Source organism: Rissa tridactyla, chromosome 5, assembly GCF_028500815.1.
Source record: "Rissa tridactyla isolate bRisTri1 chromosome 5, bRisTri1.patW.cur.20221130, whole genome shotgun sequence".
NCBI lineage: Eukaryota > Metazoa > Chordata > Aves > Charadriiformes > Laridae > Rissa > Rissa tridactyla.
Genome location: NC_071470.1, coordinates 73,801,053 through 73,825,283, shown reverse-complemented (window position 1 = coordinate 73,825,283; position 24,231 = coordinate 73,801,053). Strand labels below are relative to the sequence as shown.

The following is a 24,231-nucleotide window of genomic DNA, read 5'->3' as shown; positions in this document are numbered from 1 at the left end:
GGAGCCTGCGTCACGGCCGCCTGCACCAAAATCCTCTTTATTTGCATGATGCTGCATGGAAGCGCTGGTTGCTGATAACAGCAGGCGCTGGCTGGCAGCGTCAGTCTGGTTGCGCAGCGCACCCTTCCTCTGCCTCGGCAGGAGACGGCAGAGAGGAGGAGGTTGTTGCCATTTCACAGAATCACAGAATGGCAGGGGTTGGAAGGGACCTCTGGAGATCATCTAGTCCAACCCCCCTGCCAGAGCAGGGTCACCCAGAGCAGGTTGCACAGGAACGTGTCCAGGTGGGTTTTGAATATCTCCAGAGACGGAGACTCCACCACCTCTCTGGGCAGCCTGTGCCAGGGCTCTGCCATCCTCAAAGTAAAGAAGTTTTTCTTATGTTCAGACAGAATTTCCTGTGTTCCAGTTTGTGCCCGTTGCCCCTTGTCCTGTCACTGGGCACCACCCATCCTCTTGACACCCGCCCTTTAGGTGTTTATAAGCATTGATGAGGTCCCCTCTCAGTGTTCTCTTCTCCAGGCTAAACAGACCCAGGTCTGTCAGCCTTTCCTCATAAGAGAGATACTCCAGTCCCTCGATCATCTTCATAGCCCTTTGCTGGACTCTTTCCAGTAGTTCCTTGTCTTTCTTGAACTGGGGAGCCCAGAACTGGACACTCCAGTGTCCCATACTCCAGATGTGGCTATTTACTTGTTATTGTGCTATGGATCAGCCTTGCTTGTGCGGATGGACCCCAGCCTGGGGACCTTCTGGGAGCGTTGAGGGCACCAACGTAATCAACATATTTCCCTCTTGTAGGGCTTATATTTCTCCTGTTGTGGCTGGTCTGCGTGCATCATTTCAAGAATCATAGAATCTTCATGGTTGGAAAGGACCTTTGAGATCATCGAGTCCAACCATACACAGAAGCAGCGTTATGTGTTGAGAAGCACAGCATAGCAAGGACAGCCGACCTCTCTGCCCGGGACATAAAGGTTTCGATCTTATGCCCGTGAATGGCCATGGGCATTTCGGGGAGAGATGCATATGCAGGGCTTGGCCGTAGGTGAAGCGCGCTATGTGATCAGACGAACGGCACGCAGGAACATTAGAAACAGATGTACTACACATGGTATCGAAAACTTCATTTGGATCCTCCTCAACATCTCCTGTTGGCTTTGGCAGGAAGGGTTGTATCTTGCATGGCAAGCCTCATTTCATATAGAGAGCGTAGTGTATGGTTAGGCAGTTTGCAGAACAAAAGCTGAATTTGGTTTCAATCTGGCTGATACTAAACAGACTTTGAGTTAAGAGGGCTTTTGTTTCCATGCCATGACATTAAACCCTAATGTGAACCTTCCCCTTGTCTTGGCACGGCAGAGCACTGCACTGTCATTCGCTTGTTGATATTTTTCTGCCAAACAAAAATAAATTCTTTAAGGCTCATGCTGCTGAATAATTAATTTTTTATGGTTCCTGAAGGGAATACTTTATAGCTGAGGTGGATCTTTCCATAGGCCGAGAGCGCTAGGATTACACTCGCTGAAAAAGCTGACAGCGGGAAGAAGGGCAGGGACCCTCGCGGGGCAGGTTTGCGAGGCTCGCTGCGGCGGATGCAAATGTGCCTCCGCAGGTGCTTTATACCGCAAATACGAAGCCGCAGATGAGCCCCTCGGCTGTTGCCAACACCTTTGGGTGCACTTACTCCTGCTACTGATCTGCCAAAGTTGTGTCCCGCAGCTGATGAGCTGTTCGGAGCCTTGTTTTAGTGCCGGTGCCTGAATTCTCAGAACAGGCATTGTCTCTGTTTACTCAGAGCCTAGATCCAGTCCCTGCTCCCTACAAAAGCCGCAGCCATGTCGGAGGGTGCAGGGAGGTGTGTTGCAGCAGCTAAAACGCATCTGTTAAGTGAGAAATTGATTCCCAGCTGCCTGATGTAGACGGGGGCTACTCTGAGGGTCGTCTTGCTCGGTGTGCAATGGTTGGATCTCTTCTCCCCTTCACGTTAATAGGTGTTTGTTGGAGGAGGGCAGAACCCCGCTGCTGCCAACAGAAGAGCAAGGGAGTCTTGGCTCAAAATTTACGCTGGCCAAGGGCTGAGGGTGCTTCGCTGGTGCGTGATCTGTGGGTTTGCATGCGTCCTCCAAGCACAGAAAATGAGTTCAACTCAGGTTCCTCTGTACAAGAGGGACGCTGAAGTGCTGGAGCGTGTCCAGAGGAGAGCTACCAGGCTGGTGAGGGGTCTGGAGACCAGGTCATATGAGGAGAGGCTGAGGGAGCTGGGCATGTTTAGCTTGGAGAAGAGGAGGCTGAGGGGAGACCTCATTGCCCTCTACAGCTACCTGAAAGGAGGTTGTAGGGAGGTGGGTGTTGGCCTCTTCTCCCAGGTGAATAATGACAGGACCAGAGGAAATGGTCTGAAGTTGTGGCAGGGGAGGTTTAGATTAGGTATTAGGAAGAATTACTTTCTGAAAGAGGGGTCAGGCACTGGAACAGCCTGCCCAGGGAGGTGGTTGAGTCACCATCCCTAGAGGTGTTTAAGAAACGTCTAGATGTGGTACTTCAGGGCATGCTCTAGTGGCAGAGATTGTAGGTTGGTGGTTTGTGGGGTTCTTTGGTTTTTGGGTTTTGTTTTTTTTTGGTGTGTGTATGGTTGGACTTGGTGATCTCAAAGGTCCTTTCCAATCATGATTCTATGATTCCTCCATGTCATGTCCAGGTGTCAAGTGCTGTGGTTTCGGTGTGCGCATGTTTATGAAGAAAACCCGAAGAAATTAGTGTAGTTCCCTAAATTGGATAAATGCACCTGTCCAGGCAGAACGAGGTTCCACATTTGCTCTCGTCCGAGCAGTTAGTGTTTAATCAATATGCATTTTATCCACCTTTTACTCCTTGCTAGCATGAGGTAAATACACTGCATAGGTGTAATCAGAGGCTTCATCCCTTGGTCTTAGAGGTTTTACTCTCAGGGCTAGAGTTCAAGATTTCGTAAGCAGCTAGGAATTAGCCACTCACTGTCGCACCGAAGGAGGTCTGTACCTCTGAGAATCAGCCTGCGAGCTGTACCAGGGGGAAATAATTTGCTTCTTGAGCCCTCGGAGTAATAATTAATTTACATCACGGGATTTTCGTAGGACTGGGAGCAAAAGGGAATGCAGTGGCAATGGAATAATCCAAGACCTGGCTGCCAGTGGTCTTCCTTAACCTTACTGCTTGTGAAGGAGGAGATTTGTATCCACTGCATGAAGGGCAAAAAGCAGGAGGCTGCAGTAAGGCTGGCCGGCCTCGGCTGCTGCTTCTTACCCTAGCAGGGCAGCAGGCTCCTGACTCATGCACGGTTTGAAACACACAGGTTGGGAAAGCAAGAGGCAAAACCCCGCTGCTCGGCTGACGGGCAGCAGCTTGTCCTTTCGGGGAGCCTGGCTGGGTGCAGGTGGTCACCAAGGCTGCGCAGTTGCATCGTGTAGAGCTGCAAGGTGGCCGCCTCCTCCTCCCAACACACACGGCAGACGGGCAGATTCCCGTTCCTGAAGGGGACAGAGAAAGTTTTTGGAGTGTCATTTTCATGTGAGAACAGTGACAGTAATAGCTGTAGCTAATAATAGGAAGAAATTACTCGGCATTGTGTTGTTACCCTACTGCTGTCTTAATTGCTGTATCAGTGGGCTTAATCGCCAAGATGCTCCCGACAAGAGAAGTGACTGTGGGCTTTCACGCCGCACTCGGAGATTGTGAGAGATTTTGAAGTCAGAAAGCCAGCTGAGTACAGGAATGTGCACCCTTGCAAATCAGACAGTTCCTACCGTTTCTGGAAATACAAGGACATGGTGAAATTGCCAAACTGAAATCAATTCTTTTTGCTGTAAAAATTCTGCAAGTGCTCAAAGGTCACTGTGACTGTATTAACTTCAGGGACTTCATTAAAAGATTGATTCTTTTAATTATGAAGCACAGTGTGGGTGAAAAAGTCCTTTTCATGGAACCCCCACCCTAATAACAGAAATGATGTTTGATTAATACTCCTCTTTCTCAGAGGTGCTTAATACAGCATACAAATGCGAAGATTGATTAAGTAAAACTCTCAGAATTTCTAAGACTTCTGTAGCGTTGAAAATGTTGAAATGCAGCACGCTGTCTGTAGGGGAGTGATGAGAGAAAGCTTCGTAATTAATGAGTGAAGTGGTGAAGGGTTACAGCTAACAGCTGATCCAGTTGCCGGCAGAAGAGCTGTCTTACAGCAGCCCGGGTGACACAAACGTGATAATTCTGACCTGTGTGTGTCTGCATCCCCTCAGCCCAGCTCATATTTATTTATTTAGTGGTATTTGCCCGGCCGGAGAGGCTGCAGTCTCTGTTCTGGGAGATACCCAGGACCCAGCTGGACAAAGCCTGGCAGCCGAGCTCCCGTCCCCCGGCGCTGGCCCGGTTACCTCCCGGTCAGAGGAAGGCTTGCAATGCTGTCAAAGGTCCCGAGCCATGTTTTATTGCCAGCTCCAAAGAGAGTTAGATAGATCATAGAATGTGTTGGGTTGGAAGGGACCTTTAAAGGCCATCTAGTCCAACCCCTCTGCAGTAAGCAGGGACATCTTCAACTAGATCAGGTTGCTCAGAGCCTCATCACGCCTGGCCTTGAATGTCTCCAGGGATGGGGCCTCCACCACCTCTCTGGGCAACCTGTTCCAGTGTCTCACCACCCTCATTGTAAAGAACTTCTTCCTAATGTCTGATCTAAACCTACCCTGCTCTAGTTTAAAACCATTGCCCCTCGTCCTGTTGCTACATGCCCTTGCAAACAGCCCCTCCCCAGCTTTCTTACAGGCCCCCTTCAGGTACTGGAGGAGCCTTGTCTTCTCCAGGCTGAACACCTACCTACTAAAGCGGTAAGGACAGTTGCATCCTGAGGAAATGGGAATTATTTTAGTTGTGGTCTAAACCGCACTGTCCGCGCTCTGCTAAGCTGTAACTCTTCAGCTGTGTGCTTCGGTAGCTGAAATAATTGGGAGACTGTAAAAGTAAATACGTTTTTAGTCACTGCTGCACTGCTTGTGAAAAGAGTGGTGCTTTCATTCACGCTGCTTAATTAGAGTTGCTTTTCACGCTGCTGCACTGGAGGAGGTGTCAGCATTTCCAATATAAACTACCGGAGGTAGGGGGTAAAAGCGGTCAGGTAAAATGTAGGCAGGAGTTCTTAGAGCACGGGGATTTTACAAGCCTTTGAAGAACAATCAGAAGTATATATTTGGTCTAGAAAATTCCTAAGCCAAATGGAGAGGTGCTGGATAGCTTGCGTTGCCTCACTTGTTACCTCTGGTGTATCAGTCGTCGCTGCAGTGACAGAGCTCGCGCCTTACAAGAGAAAGGAAACTTTTTCATCTCCTTACTGAGGAGGGAACTTCTCTTTCAAAGCGAAAGACTGGCTAAATTATTTACCTGCTGTAAATCAAAACAGTATGAGGTGAATGTTGCTTGGGATGCAGAGGCAGGTACTGAAATTTCAAAATTAACATTGCCTGTGGAACCTGAATTTTTGATCCCTTCAGCGCCTCTTCGTGCCACGGCTGCTGGGCTGGCGGAGGGTGGTCCCTGCAGAAGAGAGCACAGCTCATGGCACAGGTCTCCGTCGTGCAGCCTTCTCTGGCTGACCCGCTCTATCGTTTACATTTTAGTCCCTCTGAGTTGGCCTTCGATTCTCCCGCATTCATTCCTCTTTGTCTTAAATTAGTGCTTGAAATACTTCCCCAGCCCCAAAAGCCACGCGGCTGTTAAGGTTGCAGTTAGAAAGATCCTGACCGCAGTCCCGTGTTCCTTGTGACACAGGTGGTGTGCTTCCCAATATTCCTGTTTTCTTAAAGAAGTAGTCGATTATTGTCAGGTATGTTAAAGTTGATAACTTTGCTTACGGAAGAGAGGAACAAAGGTTTGAGCAGACTAAATAGGTATAGGACATATATTATCCTTAAGGCTCCAAACCCGTGTTACACGATAGGAGGTTCTAGGTATTTTCTTTTAAATCACTGTGTAAACTCAACCTTTCTCCTCTGTGTGCGATGTTATGGTAGTATCCATGATCACATCCTGGTTTTCCCCCACTGGACTGCTAACTCATGTCTTGTGTAGCACAGATTATGCTCTCTTCAGGAAAGGTTTTATTTTTCATTTCCCCTTTTGGCCACGTATTCACCAGACGTACAGATCTACCTGATACTACTAAGAGCTTGCTAAGAAGGCGGAATTAACAGTTTTCACCTAGGCTTTTCTGTGGTGCCTATCTCAGTGCATTCCCAGGCTTCACAGGAGTGTGGCGAGGCAGGAACTGGCTGGCGTTGCCCAGAAAGGAGCCATCGGCGCCGCCAGGGTGGGGGGCAGTGTGGCGGAGATGACCCCAACCCCATCACTCAATGACTCGTCTTCGCGTTCAGGAAAAGCGGCGCGTTCATCAGGTCGTTGTCAAGGTTGTGTTGGGGCGCGAGGCTTAGTTAGCTCAGGTGCTGGGATGTGATGAGACAGGCAGGGAGGAGGGACGGGCGATTATACCAGGGGACAGTTTCCTTCACTTTCTTGGGGTTTGTGTTAGGTTTGGAATGTTTTTGGCACACAGTACACGCAGAAACAACCTCCTCCTAATAGGTGAAGTAAACATTTGAACATCAGCATTTTTTTTCCCCCCTTGAAAACCAAATTATGTCTATGCTACTTATTTAGCATGCATCAGTTTAATTAATTAACGTTGCCTCATGCCATGCCAGATCATCGGGAATGAACTAAGCAACAGCAGACAGACTCGTGTCGTGCTCAGGAGCAGAAAGCCCTGTGTTCGAGTGATCTCGGCACTTCTCTGTGTTGTTCATAAATTGCCTATAGGTTTGTAAGAACAGCTGTGAAAGCCCTGAAAAGAAGTAATAAGGTATGGTGCTACAGGACGGTAGTCTGTGGGTGCCTTTATTTTTTTCTTTATATCTTTTTTCCGCCTTCCAGAAGTCTACTTTTATTTACTCGAGCTTTAAGAGAGGCTTTACTGCAGAGTGCAACTGTCTACATGTTAAGGACTGAAACAACAAACTTGTGTTTGATAAACCACACAAGCACAAGCGGTTTAAGTCCTTTGCAAGGACACAAGGCACCAAAATTAGGCTGTGCGTAACTTTTGAGTTTTTAAGCAGCAGGGGCTCTAGGTTTTTTTCAGTTGTGCAACACAGTGATTTGTTGACCTGCAATGGAAATTAATACGCTGTAGTGAAGCCTAGATGCACTTCATTCATGGCGCCTCAGACTTGCCTCTGCCTCTTGACTGGCTTTGCACTGGTTTTCTTAAAGATTGCAAAGCTCCAACGTACCGTAAGGCTTTAGGAGATCCATTTAGATTGCAGCAACTACAAATACTAGTTTTGAAGTAACGTTCTCTTTGTTACTAAAGGTCATGAACAAGTACTCCCCCATTGTATCGAAGTGCTATGGAAAACTAACCCAGCAAAAGCCCGCACGCGTGTAGGTAGAGCCAGGAGATCACCCTGCCATGTTTGTGTCATTAAAATAGATGTAATTCCTCCAGCAGTGACGCTGGAAGAGGTCGTCTTGTCTTCACAGTCCTCTCGCTCCAACGGCACCTCGGTTTACAGCACGGATAAGCTGCAGGTTGCAATTTTGCATGCAGAAAATAGCTCAAAACAAGAGACAAAACAAAATGCTCAAGAGCCAAAATTACCGCCCATTCTTGTAGTGTGATTAAGTTTCCCATAACACGTAGACCAAAAGGGAGCTCTGTAACTGACAAATGAGAACAACGCAACTTGAGACAAGGTGGGAGAAATCAGACTAAATTTATTGATGCTTTGAAGACCCACGGTATGTTTTTTTTTCCACACTCCAAAAAGCTGACGGTACCTGTACGCTATTCAGTACTTCAGCTCGCACTCCTGTTTCAGCTGGAGACCCCCTCGCCTTTTTTAGGATGACAAACGGGCCCTCAGTTGCCATTTGGGAGAACTGAGGCACAGTTTCACCTGTGCGAGCCTTTGGTGGCCAGAGGAAGCCAAAGCGGTGCCACGGGGCAGCGTGAGGCGCGGGTTTGTTCTGCTGGCGGAGGTGGGCCGGCGCTGACAGCGAGCTCGGTCCTTGGGGTGTTACAGCACAAAGCTTCCTTCGCTGTCACTGAAGAGCTAATCGGAAATTTTTATCTTTAAAATTCTCAGCGTTGTGCTTAGTCCACTGAGAGAAAGGAAAAGCTTGCTGCTAGCCACCGCTACAAAAATAGAGAACGGAGTGTTGGGCTTTTTTCCAGAAGAAATACTTCCCTAAATATTGCCTCAAAAAAAGCTTGGGTTGCGTGTATTAAGAAATGCGTTTATATATAAATAGGAATGCTTTACCAGATCAACAGTTTGATAGGGACTGTGATGCTATAAACCCCGAAATGCTACAGCGGTCATGTTGTTGAGCTAAAATCATCAGCTGCTTTGGCAGTTGTAGGTTGCGGCCCTTGGAGAGTGCACTGAAGTTAACCAAATAATCTGATTTAACGAACGCGTATCCACCTGAAATGGAGAGATGCCATAGTTTATGGCTGATCCTTCCCCTCCGGGGAAGGCATCGAGTACCTAGAGTTTCCATGGCGGCCAGTTGCCTGGTAGTGAAATGAAAAGTGCAGTTATGCTGAAAAATCAAATCGGTGGTATTTTGGTTTTTCCCTAGTTAGCAGATTTTCAGCGAGTTAAGCAGCACTTTGGGATTCGAGTTCTTTTGTTTGCTTTTTAACCCCTGCAAATGGACTGCCAAGTCAGAGTAGGATGCCGCTTCTTGGTAATAACCCCTTATCAGTAAGCTGTTGTTTGCATGCGAAATTCTCTGTGGCTCTCCTAAGAAGTGTTTCTTTCTGTGTTTCAGCTTGTTAGTGACTTATTGGAATTCTGTTTCTACACCTTCCGAGAGTCTCAGGCACTGAAAGTCGAGTTTCCAGCCATGCTGGTGGAAATCATCAGTGACCAGCTACCAAAGGTGGAATCTGGGAATGCCAAGCCCCTGTACTTTCACAGGAAGTGATAGAAAATGTCTTAAATGGAAGAACTTTGCCTTAAGTTTCCCTGTGTTATTCCACACCCATGAAGGACCCAAGAAACCATATTTTAAACATGCTATTTACACTCGTTCAGCAGTCTCTGAATAGTCTAAAATCATACAAAGGGTTTGGGGAATGGAAAGCAGTTGACTCGGATTTGGCAAGACCTAGATGTTTGGAAATTACCCCATAACCCTAAAACACTTAGAAAATGTTCCTGTTCCTCTGGATGAAAAGCCATATCTAGTCAATAACTCTTTGATTTTGATATTTTAACAGATGGAGTTTTAAATATGCCATGTAGTTTCTGGTATTGTTTGCTTGTTTTAAAAGGGTTCAAGAACTAATGAGAACTTTTTAAAGCTTACCCTTGGTTTGCACATAAAACGTAAAGTCAATATGGGGCATTAATATTCTTTTCTTGTAAAAAAAACAAAAACAAACAAAAACTCTATATATATACACACATATATACACACACACAGAAACCCTAACGTGTAAAGTAATAACAGAACATTTGGTGTGGAATACTCTGTTATCCCCACCTGTGGCATTTGTTATCCCATGTTATCCCATCATAGCTGATATACACTGTGTTAAGTGTCCATTTACTATTTAATTAAAAAGGATAAGATGTGAAAACAAATGCCCTGGTATCAATTTATAGTATCTATTGTGCTGGCTTTACAAATAATTTTTTGCAGTCTTTTGCTGTACTGTACATTGCTGTATGTATAAATTGTGAAGGACCTGAACTAAGGTGTAAGGAACTTTTGTAAATGAGACAAAAAAAATCTTTAATGGTTAATAGGATGAACGGGAAAGTATTTTTGAAAGAACTCTATTTTGCTGGAGACTATTTAAGTACTATCTTTGTCTAAACAAACAAGGTAATTTTTTTGTAAAGTGAAATGTTCTGCATGCATAATGAACCGTTTACAGTGTATTTAAGAAAGGGAAAGCTGTGCCTTTTTTAGCATCATATCTAATTTACCATCCTACGGTATCTGTTGTAAATAACCACACTTAACCTTTTCAGTTGTATTTAAGCCTTTCTGTTTTCCTCTATACTTTCCTCCCTTTTGTCTCGCTTGCAAGCGTACGTGACTTGAGCACACCTTAAGAAATCCTGCTTCATATTTCTGTAGGAAACTACACTCTGTTGTGTTTGCCACTTTCCGAAGGTTTCATTTAACAAGACAAATTACGGTCTCTCCAAAGCTTTTGCCAGCTTAATGATACAGTGAGTTCTTGCCCTCTGTCCCCTTTCTCTCTCGGGGGAGCGGGGGTGAGTGAGATGTTGAATGATTTTTCTTTTTTTTATTAAGGTTTCCCAGATAGATTGTTTGTTTTTCCTTTGAATACTGGATACATAAAGCATCTTAAAAGGTCAGATTATTATTTCAGAGGGGGGAGAGCGATTTCTGATGATGATGAAGGGAACATGCAGATCATTACAGTAAGTATATTGAGCAGATTTGTACTGGTGAGAGGGATAGTAAGGTACCGATAAGGGCAGATTAGCTGAGTAGAATTTTTAGTGATAAACTAAAAGCGTATGTAATTTTGTAAGCATTTTTGTAATAATCAGAATACACCTGAGAAGACAAATGTTCACACTACAAGTTCCACTCGGTTGGTCTGATTTTGTCTCAAAAATGTTTTCTCTAGAATAAGACTGCAAAGAAAAAAAAAAAATTTTGAGGTGATTTTCACTATTTCACAATTTATAAGCAAATAGAAAATTTTGGAGTAGAACAGAGGACGGGTGGACTTTTCTGAGGCTCAACTGTTGCTACCATACGCTCACATTTAAATAGAATAGTTTTTTGGAGTCCTAATCTCTAGTGCTCTCTCTGGGTGCCACTGGTAATTGTGAGCTCCAGTTTGTCCCTTGGCCGGTCAGAATGTAGCATTTCTTTTAAATGGTGGTCGAATTAAGAATTCTACACCCTTTCTGAGTCCAAATTCGGAGGTGCGCTTTGGTGCACTGAGACAGTCAGTGCTACTTGTCTTTTTAAATGACACCTGCCTTATGCAATGGGTAATCTGTAAAGACTGTATTCAGAGAGGTTTTTTTATATATAAATATATACATACATATATTATTTGCATTTTGGAAGTCTAATTCATAGGCAGATCTTTAAATACTGACCTGCACAGCAATATGAAAGCCAAACTTCCAACGTGAGATACACAGCATGCAGACTGGTTGTTTACAGTAAAGACACAGTCATACATCCATCTTTCCATTTACATTTTTTTTTTTTAAAGTCTAAAATAGCAAATTTCAAAGCCAGGTTCTGGGTGAATACAGTCTGCAGCAGCTTTTTATATTAACAAAGTTACTGCCTCCTTTTCTGTCTGAGAGTAACTTTGCTTGATTAAAATAGCAAAGCCATATTCTACACTTCACTGTTCAATGCCTGTCCCAGTCCAAATTGTTGTCTGTTTGCTCCTATTTTTGTACCTTATTACTTTTAATCTTGGTTTGGTACAATTCATAATTCACAGAAACTTCATATAATTAAACACACTAAAATTAGTTTTAAAAAGCAATTTATATCTTTATGCAAAAACGTATGTCTGTCTTTGCAAACAACTGTAAGCAGATTATAATAAATCCTTTACTTTAATCACCTGTTGTTTATGAAACCATTCATTGATTATTATTTTTTGCTAGAGATCATTGAAGTCATAGATACAATTGGATATAGATGTTGTAAGAGGCAGTATTCTCTTATCGAGGACACTTAAGCAGAATAGCCATCACTTTTTTTATCTAAACCTGTGTACAGCAAAAAAAGAAAAAAAAAAACCAACAAAAAACAACCAACCCTAGTTTTTAGCTACTGGGAAGTTACGTTCTTTTTGAATTTGTTTAGAATGAAATAGGCATTTGTCTCCTGCAAAATACAAGACAAAACTAAAACACCTTTTCGAAGTGGGCTTCTGTTCATTGAGCTAAATTATTTTGTTGTAAGAAGGAACGGGGATATACAGCAAGAGCATTGTATACACGGTTAAAAATGTAAAATAGTGTTAATGTACTGCAGTGGGTATTTCAGGAATACTACACATCGCGCGACTCGGCCAGTTGCGCACGATAAAATAGAAAAGACTAAAGTTTGCAAAATCGAAATCTTATTAAAAAGATACTTTACAATCAATAATGCAAAAAGCTAATTCACAGGGTGGTGTTTTTCACTGACTTGTTTAAACATTTATGAAATTAAACAATTCTACAGTTAATGCACTTTTAATTGTTTATTAAAGATTTGACTTTTTTCTTTTTTTAGAGCAATGTTTTCAGCTGGAGGTCAATGACTTGATAAGATAGACAGCAGTTCTGAGGCCAGGAAGCTCAGAGGAATGTTTAAGAATTCTTGGAGTTTAAATAGATTCCTGGATGAAAAATAAAAGCAGCCAGCAGTATGGTGTAAACAGTAAAATCTATGCATAATGATGCATTTATAATTAGGGGTTTGCTTCTGTATGTTTAAAGCTTTTTAAATAAATAGAAAATATTGTTTGGTCTTTATGTTAATGTCTGCAAGTACCTATTTTTCTTTTTCCTTTTTTTTTCTTTTTTTTTTTTTTTATACAAATTGTACAAATATACATGAATTAAACTGGTTTGATTGCAAGTATTTCTTGCATTTTAATCTCAGATAGGTGCTGGTGCAGCGATACCCTTAGCGACAAGCTTCTGCTCATCTAGAAACGATATTAAGTAACATAAAGTAATTAACCATGTAACAGAACATCTTTCTCCGTACATCTAGAAATTCGGTTTCTTCAAGCTCCGTTAATTGGGATGACGCAGCAGGTGTGATGGCTTCAGCTGGAGAGCGGCTTCTGGCCCTGTAGAGTAGGGATTGCCCAACTACGAGGAATTTGTTTGACCTAACCCTGGATAACGGTGCTTGCCAGACGAGGCGCTGCCCCTGCCACACGCGCAACCTACATCCCGCTCAAACCAACCCACCCAGCAACCTTCACGGAGCCGGACGAGGCTGGCTTCCAGTCTCTGTTAGCCCAGAGCTGCCGTACCCGTTGACCAAAGTTAGAATTTCTCTCACGGAAAGAGGGACTCGCTGTTTCACCTACACAGGGTTTCCCCGGTGACTAAATCAAACTGCCTTCTCGGGGTCAGGCCTTTTCCGAGTATAATAGTGGTGAGACAGTTAGAAGGGGAAATAAAACTCTGGCTATCTTGGTTTGTTCTGCGCACTCTCGAGCTCAAAAACTCACCCCCGAGTTCTAGCTCTCTGGTGTAAGACCACCATCCCACTGAGTTCTGGGTTTTTTTAAATAACAAGTTACACAAACTTTTTATTGCCTAAAATCCTTGCACCTGCCTTCTGTTTGCTGAATTGTCAGAAGGAAGGAATAGCAGAGGATCAGCAGTGTTAAGAAAAATTTCCCATATGTTTACAAGCAGATGTATCTGTCATATGCTGTTCTAGAAATAAGAAAACGCTATCGCTACGTAAAAACATAATGAAACTTGTAATCTGACCTCAAGCTGGGATGCTGCTTTCTTTCAGGTATCTACAGAGGCTGGGAGTTTGTGATGAGTACGATATTAGAAAGGAGTGGAAAAAACGCCCTTTCAGTTCAAAGGTTTTGCAAGGTAAAACATGCCGTGCCATAAGGTTTTCAAAAGAACACGTTAATTGTAGCTGTCGGAAGGATGAAGTTTATTTAGTGCTTACCTGCGGTTACTGCAAGCACAGATGAGGACACTCTGTTGAACTCCAATGTAGAAAATGATGTCCGAGGCACATTCAGCTTCAAAGGTGAGAAGTCCAGTGAAGACTTTCAGTTAAACCGTGTTTAGCGCTGATGCATTTACAGCCTCCATCACCCCCCTGTCGGCTACTGTTCTCTTTAAGTAAGTTGCAAACCAGGTAAGAATGGTGAAATGGGTTAAGAGAACAAGGAACAGAGCACTGAGAAAGGCAAGTTTCTCCCCGAGTCTTTTCCGTGATACAATTACAAAGGCTCAGCTAGCAAAAGCTGTAAGCAATGTAGCAGGAACACTAATTTTCATTACAGGGCAGATAAATCAGCAAATGAGATTTTTCTTTCACTCCTGATGAAAGATTGGGCATCAGACAGAAACCTGCCATGAAGATCAGCTGGGACAATGATTAACAACGTTCAGCAGCCTGAAAACCCCAGGGATTTTCACCCAGCAGAGTGAAACTGCTGCCTGGCCAAGGCACAGAGCTGCACACTGTCCAGCGACTAACACAGCCTGTAAATTCCTACTGATCCCAGCTAGTCAGGAGTCTCAGCTTTTCCATTTTAATTATTCAGCAAACACACATTCGACCTTAATCCCCAGCCTGAGGGATTCAGTCTCTGGCCCCACAGTCATGGCAAGGCAAACGTCATTTTGCATAAAACGCTCAAAATAGGGTGGGTTGTGGTTTTTTTTTTTTCCCTAATTCACCCTCTCTAATTTCCAGCCTGTGTCATGCTTTCACTGCCACGAGTCTCAGCTTTTGAAAACTGTCAAGTCCATGCCCCTCTGCACAACAACCGGCGCATGGCAAGGGAGGGGGGACACGAGCAGAGGATCTAGCTGAACCTGTACCCACGGCTGTGACACGAGGGCTGTTCCCTGGAGAGGACGGAGTCAGGCCAGACCCATGGATAACAACCACTCCTGCTGCCAGGCCAGAAGAGAAGTGCCCTTCGACCAGCTTTCTCCACAACTGATTCCCTGTCCTCCTTCCTGCCTCAAGTTAACTGTGCATTCCTCTGCTCTTCCCAGATCTACCAAACCATGGAAAAGATGGAGAAGAGGCATGCCCTAAGGCCCAGCTTCAGGAAAGAAAACCATCTCAAAGGATGGGAAAGGGGCCTGACTTTCTTTATATGATTTTTAATTTTTAGCATCCTTCAAATCTCTACTTCCAGTCAGTATGAGGGCATCATTTCCAGCAGTGTTCGGCAGTGAGGATGCAGAATGAGGTGTGCCATGGCTACTCGGCTGTACGAGGCTGTACTCAGAATGAGTATGACTGGGCTGATGTGGAAACCCGTACGGTGGGTAGCAGTTACCACAGCTCCATTCCTAAGAGGCAGCGTGGTTAGCCTGAAAGCCAGATCTGATCTGGCATAGCTCACACCACTGCCTTTAAGACAATGTCTAGGACGTGAGAAAGTTTGGATTAGTATTACCTCTGGCTCAGTGTATCACTTCTCAGCAGAAAAGTTTTCTTCTTGTTTGGGTTCTGCGCAGCTCCAGAAGTAACAGGAGTCTCAAAACATCTCACCTAAAGGCAAACAGGGTCACAGGACTGGATAGAAGAGACACTAAGTCTTTTATTCCTTTTCTATATATCTGCCTTTTTAAACAACCTCAGTTAAACAGGAAAAAAAAAAAAAAACCACCAAACCAAACCACAGAGCTACAGCTGAGAAATACATTGAGAATTTTGGAAGAGAGCAGCGAGAACAAGATCAAACGTGCGCTGCACGTTTAAAACAACAACAAAACAAACGGAAGCGACTTAAAAAGCTTGTAAGCTTCAAGTTATCACAGCTTCACTATCTGACGAGCCAGCACGCCTAGCTGCCGTGCCTACTAGGCTAATACCAAAGATTTACGTTCTCCCTCTTCTTTCAACGTTTCCCACCAACCGGCAGCCATGAAAACTGAGTCTGGCCACACAAACTCCATCCTGCCTCCAGAATGACTCCTTCAGGCCACAAATGAGTTGATGAGAGCTGTGGGCCCAGGCGACACAATCCCTGGCCGAAAGAGTGCTTTGCCAAGTGAACAAATCTGAGTAAGGAAACCTGCGAGCTGTTGCCGTATGTATCGGTGCGACCGTTTCCTTAATACTGACTCAAGGAGCAAATTAAAGAACTTGGTCCCCTTCACAGAAGTCCAAAAGTCACCTTCAGTGCTTGGGTCAGCCACTACGCCAAGACAAGAACTGCCTAAAAGCTGTATGGCAGAGAGTCACTGCTCAAATACCAGGAGAATACACCAAATTAAACTCCTCCAAGCTATGAGGTTTAGCGCTGGAGAGCTGGACTGACTTGGCCCACCATTGCTCCATCTGGAAGTGATTTGTGCATACTCCAATGGTCTATGCAGTCTGGGCAAAAGAACAAAATAATGCTATGGAGTTAAATCTTAAGGGGAAAAAAGCCATCCCAACCTCAAGGCAGCATTAACCATTAACTGGTTTACTAATCACATTAGTTAGAAAAACTTGCAAGCTAAGTACATCTCCAGTAAATGACTCCAAATCCACGTAGTCCCATTTAACAAATAAGTGAGCCGGTATTAGCATGTCATCCCGTCATATTTTCCTGCATCCTCTCCACGGCCTCCCAGAGGGTCTTGCTTGAAGGACAGAAAAATACAAAGATTAATGATAAACTGCACATATCTTTTTTTTTTTTTTTTTAATCACAAGGCACAGCTTTGTACGCCAAAAGATTTCTGCAAGCTTTTTCTACGACGACAGATAACTCTCTTATTACTCAAATAGTTCTACAAATTCTGAGGCAGCTACTTGAGGATTCTGGTACTACGAAGTATCATTAAGACCTTACAATTGAAAATTACAGGGGAGGAAGAAAGGGAAGCTCAAGGAGGAGCCAGCCAGCCAGCCAGCCGATAGATAAAATGCAAGATGCCTCCAGGATGCAGAAGGATCATAGCCAGAGATCCTCTCTTCCTTTTGGCTGGAGCTTGCAGAGTTGCCTATTTTAAGTAAGGAGCCTGCTTGAGCCTGACTGCATACAGCTGCCAATAATTATTTCACATCATAACTTACAGAACCAGAGCAAAATATTCTCCGACATAGGAATGACTTAGGTCAAATAGCAAATAACATTTTATTTCATTTACAGTGATATTTTTGAGTAGCAAAGGAACCATGACATACAGGAGCCTGTAATAAAAGTTCATGTGTTTTATCTTTATAAAATAAATGAAATCATACACACAATATAAACAAATGTGTTCTTTGAAGACATTTGAAAAATGTCATGTCTTGATACCTGTTATTTTACTTACTGGTGTCTGTTCCATGCTGTCTCTTCCATTTTGAAATAGAATGTAATTGTCAGCATGATAGCTTTTTTTCATCCAACAGTATTCTCAAAATCCAAAAATGCTGGTTATCGATGCATAATCTCCAGGACGCTAAGTTTATAAAAATCTTCACCTGATAGCCGAGTCACAGATCAACCAGATATTTGACTTAAAATACTAGTTGCCTTGCAAACAAACATACCACTACTGCACGTAACAACTGAAAAAAGCACCCTATTAAAAAATTAACCTGTCCCTCCATCCCCCTTTCTTGTCCCCCCACCCACTCCAACCCTTAAAGAATCTTTTTTTGTAATTCATATTTGGCAACACTTAATGTCTTTATACAGATTAGGATCTTCAACCCATAGTCAGGCTCTTCGTTGATTAAAAGCAGTCACAAAAGTAGAGAGAAGTGACTATAACAAAAATCCATGGATACCATGTACACCTTCTTGGCGTTCAATGCACAAAGCTATAAAAACTGAACATAATTTTGTGGAATAAGTCCTCTCTTGCCATTTAGTGTGCCTTCTAGCCATCCTGGTTCTCTGGAAAATTGCACTGCAAAAGAAAAGGAAAAAAATTACTGCATCTTTTTATGCTTGAGGTAGTACTCTTAGCTTTAGCTCCATGACGCCAGGCAAAACATCCATAAAAACATCCAGTCTTCTGCAATGACCAGTTTAAGAATCTGGCTAAGAAAGACGAAGAGGATGATTAACTTACATACTTGCGTAAGTGAAATAGCTTTTAGGTGCAGGAGACTTCATTAAGGAAACAGTTAATGGAACTTAGAACGGGTTTATAAAACAGAAAAGGGGGAGAAGTTAGAATTCCTATCAAACAGTGGGAAGCAACTTCAGTAGCTGGGGGCAAAGCAAGACCAAAACCACCTTGAGCAGAGGTGATGAATCTGGAAGCTCAGAGCCATAGAAAAAATGGCAGCGGACCTTACTCTGCATGAAAAGTACGCATGGAAAATATTACAGGGGAAATAGAGCCAGATCTCACTCCAGGTATCATCTCTTCACAGAGTAGAGCTGCTATCAGAAGAGCCCGATGGACAAAACTTGAATTCTTCTTCTGGTTTAGTCCTCTCTCTGAAATTCCAATACGTAGTGCTATTCACAAAACACAAAGGAAGGGCTTGAAGGATAACGCCGTGTTCCTTATTGCCACCCTAAGTGTTTAGCACTGCTGAGCCCAAAGTTTATGCAAGAGTATCCGTGAATCTAAAATAAGAAAAATCTCAGCTCCAGCCTCTACAGGCCCCACAAGTTATTCTGTGAGCAACAGAACTAATGAAATCTGGCTTCCTATATATATTTTGACCACATTTGACAGGAAATTAAAAAAGAAGCATAAGCCTCATTTTTTTTGGAAAACAGGCTTAGAAGTCCTCAAATCCCCTATCAAATTTGTTATAAGAATACGATACAGGTACCTACTTACCTATGTAACTGCAAAATCCCACACTTTCAGCGACCTACGGTATTCTCTGCCATATTAATTTATCCTCACAGTTCTTCTGAGACAGACATTATTTAGGGAAGAGATCAGACAAATGCTGAAACACGCTGCCAGCCATGTCAGTGCCTTATTTAAAACACATTAACACATTGGGGAAATGTGATATTTGTAGCCTTCTACAAATCAGGGAAATAACAGTTAAGAGAGAGCAGCATGTTAAGTCTCACTTTCAAAAGCACTGTAAGGCTCTAAATTTGAGCACTTAAAACATACTTTTCTCTAGTTTTTTCCTCGTGTCCTATTATTGTCAGACAGTGAAGCTGGAAGCTGTGCTCAGAAACCCCAGTTTAAACAACGGCTATACCTCCAAGGAATCCAGAAAACAAAACTGCTTTCAAATGATACTGATAGTTTAGATTCGGATCAAAAGCCTGGGCTTATATTTACGATGAATCTGAATCTTTGACAGAAGATTCCAAAGGAAAAAAAAAAAATACACAGAAAATTACCTTTTAGAATCTCTGCGCGCACAGTAACTTACATTGCTATTAGTAATTAGCAGGCCCTCCTCTGCCTTTGTAATTTTTATTCCACAATTACAGAGTACACGTGCATTTGAAACTGCATCGCTGACACCACCACAAACCTCCCTGCAGAAGCTCCACGGCAGCGGCTGTAATTCTACCCCTTCCAGCAAATACGCCAGCAGCTCTAGCGAGCAGCCAAAGCTCCCCCTGAAGTCTCCCGTGCCTACAGAGCACATCTGTATTACAGGAAACAAACTCCAAAAAAATGACAGATTAGGAAGAAAAACAACTAGAAAACCTGGAAGGAGGAAATCTCTACTTGTCCTCTGGAGCTCAATCTCAAGTTACATTAGAGAGAGGATAGATATTACTGGCATATGAGTGTCTATAAATCAAAGGCCTGCTGGAAATGAGGGGAGCCCTCATCTGAGAGGATCACACTGAAATTTAAATTTACCTAAAATTTGCCCAGGGGAGGAAATGCTCAAACTGTGATGAATCACTTGGCTCAACACAACAGCAAATTTCAGAAGAAACATTTTCTAAACAAGTTTGATAACATAACGCTGAAGTCACCGAACAGCAGCACGTTCAGAGATAACGCACCATGGCCGGGCAACGGGCCTTGAGTGACAAGTACCATTTTGACCCCAGAAGACTAGACGTGGATGGTACAACCGAGCTCTGTGCTTGGGAAATTAAATATTACAGATGTACATTACGCAGCCCAGGGCCTCGTAATTTGTTAGCAGAAGTTTCTTGCAACCTCTGTGAAGACTGAAGAAAGAATCAGCACTCAGACTACGCGTAAAATGACCATTTCTAGAGATCAGGTTTTTTTTAAAAAACGCACTAAGAAGTAATTCTTCATACGGGGCAGCAGTGACGGCTCTCATGTCGGGTAAGACTTCTGCCCCCATTCAAATCACCTTACACAAGAAATAACCCTTATAAGTAACAGTAACCCAGATAACCCCGTACATCGCTGACTTCATCTGCAGGCAAACGATATTAATGGGGAAGCTGTCCAAATGTAAAGCTGCTTTCAGCTCCAACGATCCTGTTTTCTTTGCTAATCCATTTCCGAAGTTTAGCATCCAACAGCATTCATTTAAAATAAAAAACACCACACAAAAGACATTTTGCTGTCATGCACAGCTCCTCTTAAACCCAGGACACGGGCTATTTCTGAAAAAATACCCTGCTTAAGAGAAGATGTTCCGTAGTGTCCCCTTTCTGTCATTTCTTCTCCGTCAACAACGATTACAGTTCTTAGCACTTTCTCGGTCCTGCCTCATTTAAAAATACCTTCCTGCAGAAACCACAGATTTGGCCTTAAAACTACAACTCATTATTGGACCAAGCATCCCATAGGACTAAGTCTTATGTCAGCTAGGGACAGGAGGGGAAAATACCTGTAGCGTAAAAGGTGTGGAGCAGAGAACTAAAAATTAAATATTTTCAACCAGGTTTAAGAAGCGTATAGCAAGATGACACAAGATAACCGACCAAAGAACCACCACCAACAGCCGTCACCTCTTAGGTCAGTGGAAATGGCAGCCAAGTTGAGAGCCCAGAGTGGGATGGCGGCTTCCTTCGTACCTGCTGCAAGGCCGTTTCAGCAGTCTCACGCTAGTGGAGGCAAAGCGTAGAGAAGGGGCATGTCTGACCATCAGTAACGACGGCAAGCGCTACGGGACAATCACGCCAGCTCAAATGGACAACCAAAATCAACAGGCTTTCCACTTGCAATGCGATCTCTCAGTACAAGCTTTTCTGATTTCATCTTCTCAAGAAACACAATAAGGTCAGCTTGGCATTTGCAGCATTTCTTCTTACTTTGTTGGCTATAGGAAATCGCTTCAGTATTGCCAATGTTATGATTATCGAACTGCAAATACATAGAACTTGCAAGCAGCTCTTGCCACAGACCCAATGCTATAAGCAGACCTTGTTCTGCTTTGGCAGCTCAAAAGTTTCATGGGTCTCAACTACAAATGAGACCAAGACTCATTTCCACAGTGGTATTATTCATTGCCTCGGTGCCACTAACTTTAGCGGGATTGAATCAGACACTGATTCACACTGATTTCCACACTGTTGTGGAAACCAGCTGTTTTGGAAGGGAGCAGAAACTGGGGAGGCAATCTAACACGCATGGTGCCTGGCACAAGAGGGCCTCCCTTTCTGAGGGACTACTTTATCAAAGTAATGACCCCAATAAGCTACATAAATGAGGACTGCATTTTGTGGGCAACAGAAATCTCGCTGCTAAAACCACTACAACGCCACAATACGCTTCCATAGAACTCAGACACGCTGGCCAATTTTTCACCGAGAAATTAAATTAAGGCAACAAAATGTGCTCGCAAGCCCGCCATGCTTAGAAATCCCTAGGGGGTTTTGAAACAATCCCTGTGGGTAAAGTTGACCGCAAAAATAAACAAATATTTAGCATACTTAGGGTTAGCATGGAATTTGAAATTTTAAAACTTGCTGTTTCCCTCAAGTATGTTGTGAGAAGCTGAATTATCTTGTGGACAGGACACAGGGTTAGGAGTCAAGGGGTCTTCCCCCTGACTCTGCTAAAGATTTACTGTGTGACCACAAATAAAACACACTGCCTGTAAGGGCTCAGGCTTGCGAACTAAAGCAAACATGCTGATACACCACGACAAATTAGCAAAGGTGGAATTCGGCTCGAGACTGCCCTATTTAGAAGCGTCTAAGCTCCTATTACAGCTGGTGGAGATCCAGTCAATACAACGAACAGAGAGAGCGCCCAAAGAATACTTTGGCTCTCCCTAAAACAGAGGCAAGTGGTTGGTCGGCTGAGTTGCGGCTGAGTTTCCTGAGTGCTGCTGAGTTTCCTGAGTGACCTGTGTGTAGACACTGAGACCTGGGGTCTTTCTCCTGAGTTGATTCCCATCCCACCTGACAGCTGAACATCGCTGGCAGTCCCGCACACACACCAACTACAAGGTAAAACGCATCAGTTTAAACATCTTCCATTTTAAAATTTCTCTTCCAGAGACCACTGCTTCCACAACACTGTTGGCAGGAGCAAAGGTTAAGGTCAAACTACCTTCAGTGACTTCTTAAAACTTCTAGCCAAGTCCATAGGAATTTGGTAGTGCTCATCTGGTAATTTTTATTGGTGAAGTGACTGTAACTTTCAGCAGCAGTTTGAGGTAACTACCTCCAAATGGCATGGAGGTATCTGAAAAGGAGAACATCTGTACACAGCCTGTACACTCAGTTTCTCCATGTGTAAAATGGAGATAATTAATGCACATGAATGTTTCCAAGTGCTTTGAAATCCACAGATGAAAGGTGCACAAAGAAGTAGCTTTATCCTCACTTTTACCTCAGCAAAAGAATTATTTGCACATACAGTGCAATACAGTATTTTGGGAGTACTACTTCTCTTCGATGTAAATCCTTCATTTGTCAGTACCATAAAGACAGTCCAGAAGGCACTGCGTGAATAAGAGGGAAGACAGTGCCTTGGAGTCAAAAACCAGGGACATTAACTAAGGCCGGCACTTCGTTACACTGGAAAAGACAGCGAGGGATGACAACGGCTGTGTGAACACAGCTTTTTGTGCTCCTGCTATGCTCGGAAGGGACAATCGGTGACACACCTTTCCTGAGGAAAATTACTATAACATAACACTTTCTCGGCTTTCCCCATATTTTCTCTGCCCCAAAACCCGATTTTAAAAATTGTAAAAAGCTTTGGAGAGAGCTATCTTTACAAGTTTTTCAGGAAGCCTTCCTGCTGGCAATACGGACGAGGAATTTTGTTGAGTAAACATCGTTTATGCTATCTAAAATACTTCTCCCTAGTGAAACTCCCATTGACTGACTTCTCTTTCAAGAAACAGAAATTTAGTAACGCTTGGCTCCAAGGCTGGCAAGGTTTCAATGCCAGGCAGTCTGATTATTCTTTCCATGATTATTGGGAATATCTGCTTCAACAACAACAATAAAAATATACAGCCAGCATATGTCTCGCACAATCTCAGATCAAACTCTGCTTCTTCCCATATGTGCCCTTATCCAGCTGCAAACTCTTCGAGCTTTGCCTCTAACCACTTGAATTATATTGTTATGTGCTGTCAATAACATAGCCTGTAGCAACTGGGAAATAAAAATATTGGCACAGCCTAAGGTAAATTGAATTGAAGATTTATAAAAAAAAAAATTCCAGTGGATATTGTTCAGATTACATTATTCATTTTCTTACACAATTCAATTAAGTAGAAAACTTTGCCTTTTCTTTTTAACTTACCAGATGGTGCCTTAGCGTTTATATTCTATGACACTTTAATGGAAAGACTGTGGGATTCAGGGTAGCACAACATACGTGCAATATTGAAAACACCTGAATATGCAAATGTTCAGATTCTATATTCCTATCAGGTGATGTAAAGCTTAATTTAAGATATTAGTAAACCTAACCTTGTCAGACTGAAACACAAACAGATATTATCTTCCCCATTTAGAAAAAGGAAATGGAGACAGGAGTAAAGGTTAAATTCTTACCTTCTTGCACCAATATTGCATTTAGCAGCCATGACAGGTGCAAGACTCTACTTCACTAAATGCCATTATTCTGTCTCAGGCTGGAGCAGCCGGAAAGATTCATCCAGGATAGCAACAGATAAGAAAGAACTGCTGCAATCAACATCTATGGACCATGAGAGGCGAAACAGAAGAAGAACAAGGAAGGGACGCAAAAGACAGAAGGAAACAAAGCAAAAAAGAGAGGGAAGAGAAAGGAAAAAACTCAACAAACAAACAGCGAGAGGTGAAAGAGGCAGGATTAGAAAAGTGAAACAGGCAGGGTAGAGAAAGGAGAGACAGATAAAACCTTCACTAATGGAAGCAGCGCTTTTTAGTAGACATTAATTTAACAGTTACTTTAATGGTTGATACTAGCTGTATGTCAACTTGATTGATGCGTTGTCACTTTGATAGTTAAGGTTATTGGTAGAGCAGCAGAATTGATGTATTATTACTTTAATTCTTCATTTGGGGGCTTTATTAGGGCATATGGGAATTTAAATTGAGTAACTAAAGAACCTGAATTGATTCACTGGAATGCGATCCCAGCATAGACACAT

The 24,231-nt window shown here is 43.2% G+C and overlaps 2 protein-coding genes across 10 annotated transcripts in view; one reads left to right on the top strand and one right to left on the bottom strand.

Annotated features, from left to right (window-relative positions):
* The window catches only part of NR3C2 (nuclear receptor subfamily 3 group C member 2), a 222,833-nt gene extending 210,163 nt beyond the window's left edge, over positions 1-12,670 (top strand). For all 3 annotated transcript variants that reach the window (XM_054202137.1, XM_054202140.1, XM_054202139.1), the window contains exon 9: positions 8,863-12,670. In XM_054202137.1, the coding sequence (XP_054058112.1) occupies positions 8,863-9,018 (156 nt within the window). In that variant the 3' untranslated portion in view covers positions 9,019-12,670. The remainder of the gene's footprint in view (positions 1-8,862) is intronic.
* Positions 12,665-24,231, bottom strand: part of ARHGAP10 (Rho GTPase activating protein 10) — a 163,580-nt gene continuing 152,013 nt past the window's right edge. For all 7 annotated transcript variants that reach the window (XM_054202145.1, XM_054202148.1, XM_054202146.1 and 4 more), the window contains one exon: positions 12,665-17,666. In XM_054202145.1, the coding sequence (XP_054058120.1) occupies positions 17,578-17,666 (89 nt within the window). In that variant the 3' untranslated portion in view covers positions 12,665-17,577. The remainder of the gene's footprint in view (positions 17,667-24,231) is intronic.